The sequence below is a fragment of the Buceros rhinoceros genome, unplaced genomic scaffold (assembly GCF_000710305.1).
Source record: "Buceros rhinoceros silvestris isolate BGI_N320 unplaced genomic scaffold, ASM71030v1 scaffold26217, whole genome shotgun sequence".
NCBI lineage: Eukaryota > Metazoa > Chordata > Aves > Bucerotiformes > Bucerotidae > Buceros > Buceros rhinoceros.
In genome coordinates this window covers 2,265-4,238 of record NW_010423279.1, presented here as the reverse complement: position 1 = coordinate 4,238, position 1,974 = coordinate 2,265, and the positions used below count along the sequence as shown (strand labels likewise).

Sequence of the window (1,974 nt, the reverse complement as noted above, 5' to 3'; positions counted from 1 at the left end):
AGTTTCCACTTTCCTGCGTGTCCAGCAGGGCTCTGAAGCAATGCCCAGGACACCGGGGCCGACATCCAGAGTAGTGCTCTACTTCAGGGTATCTTAAAACTGCCACAACTAGGGGTTTCTCGTGGGAAACAGCCCGAGTTGTCCAGGGGAGAGGCTGGTGTGGAGCCACGGCCTCCGCTCCCTCCGGAGGGCAGGAGAGGGGCTCAGCATCCAGCTTCTTGGGTTTGCCCAAGGCTTCATGGCACAGCAATCTTCAGCCTCCCTTCTGGCACCAGAATTGGGCTCCTGAATTATTTTGCTGCATTTGGAGCGTTGCTTCTTGGCATCAGTGTTTGGGGGTCAGTGCTTGCAGTTTCCTTTCAACAGATGCTGAGAAGAGCAGCACGGAGCTGGAGGGGGGTGGGAGAGCATCGCTTGGCCGCTTGCGAGCGGTTGGGTGAGACACAAAGGGTTCTGCGTGGCAAAGGAAGAGGCCACGTGGAACAGCTCTTGCATGGCACCGACAGGGAGAAAAGCTCCTCAGCACGGCCCTGGGAGAAGGCAGGAGAGGAGGGAGGTGTGTTCTGTGCCAGTTCTCTGCTTTCCTACGGAGCATAGACCGCTTTATTTACTGCGTTTCCCCCCACTTAGCGGCGATGAGCGTAAAGGTCGTCTAAGCCATAGGAGATGGCTCAGAAATCCAGCTCCGGACTGCGCCGTGGGGTGAAACGAGGAACACAACCAGCCCAGGGGTAGGGATGGACGGGGTGGGGACAGTGTGGCGTCACGGGGCTGGTCCCCACCATGGGAGAGAAGTGGGCTCCCAGCTGCGCCAGGCCAGGCAGGGGAGGCACCTGGGCGCCACTGCTCCCCCTCTGCTTTAAGGGGAGACGTCTGCTCCATCGGGGCTGCCTGTTCCTCTCGTTTTCTTCTGGCTAACAGCAGCAAAGTGTTCTTAAACTATCAAACCCCTTGTGCTGGGAGCGAGGCCGACTGTCTGCAGCCGGCAGGGTACCAGGAGGGGATTTGAGGGTTCCCAGCTGTAACTCTGTACGGTATCGGACTGTGCAGCAGAAAAGAAATAATTGGGCTTGGATGAATAATAGGGGTGAGCCGATAAAAATGAATCCCAGGTCCCCCCCAGCAGTCCGTGGGGTGGGGGTGAACTGGGAGCTCCCTGGGAGCTAAGGTGGGTTTTACCATTAACCTCGCTGGAGCCAGGAGCTGGTGACTCCCAAGCTGTGTGTTGTCATCGTGTAATTTGGACGAATGGGTCTTTATTTCTCAGTCTGAACGGAAGAGGGAGGAATGTGAGACCCAGGCTCACCCATCTGGAGCCACCTCAGCACTGCCCTGGGCTCCACGAGCGCAGCAGCAGGATGGCTGGGGACACGGGACCTGGTTGGGAGCCCGTCCGTGCTCAGCCATGCCCTTCTGTCTCCTGCGCAGGCCCTCCGATGAAAACCACCCCCACGTGAAGCCCGATGCGTACGTGAACAACCTCGCCGAAGCCGTCGACATTCTCCTCCAGCAGCTGTAAGCTCGGCGGCGCCATGGGCGATGGGAAGGGACGGGGACAAGGCCCCGCGTGCAGCCCCTCCAGGAGGCCACTTCCCCCTCCCACCTCCATCTGTCGTTAGCAGACCCAGAGCCAGCCTCGCCCCGGGTGGTGATGCCTGCGTTCCTCAGTACTGCCCGTAACAGCACTAAAATGATCTGCTGAGCCCATCGGAGGGAACGCCAGCCCTGCTGTCTGCCGGAGGGGAGGTCCAGCCCTGCTGTCCGCCGGCACGTCTCCATTGGCCTCTCCTTGGTGCTGTGCCCCTGCCAGCGCGGGCGAAATCGCCTCTCCCAGCAGTGCCAGGCTCTTCCCCGGCTGGGGCTGAGCCTTATCTGCCCAAGGGGAGCCCTGAGGGGGGGTGAGGGGTCTCTGTCTCCCCTGGGCAGTGCTGGGGGGGTGGCTGTACCCCCTTCCAAGTCCTGGCTCACACCAGG

General features: G+C 60.6%; 1 protein-coding gene across 1 annotated transcript in view; it reads left to right on the top strand.

The window, feature by feature from the left end:
• LHPP (phospholysine phosphohistidine inorganic pyrophosphate phosphatase) overlaps nucleotides 1-1,519 on the top strand; it is a gene marked incomplete at its 5' end in the record, with an annotated part of 70,188 nt that extends 68,669 nt beyond the window's left edge. Inside the window, one exon of the mRNA XM_010140381.1 lies at nucleotides 1,429-1,519. Coding sequence (XP_010138683.1) covers nucleotides 1,429-1,519 — 91 coding nt within the window. The remainder of the gene's footprint in view (nucleotides 1-1,428) is intronic.
• Between the last annotated feature and the right edge of the window lie 455 nt (nucleotides 1,520-1,974).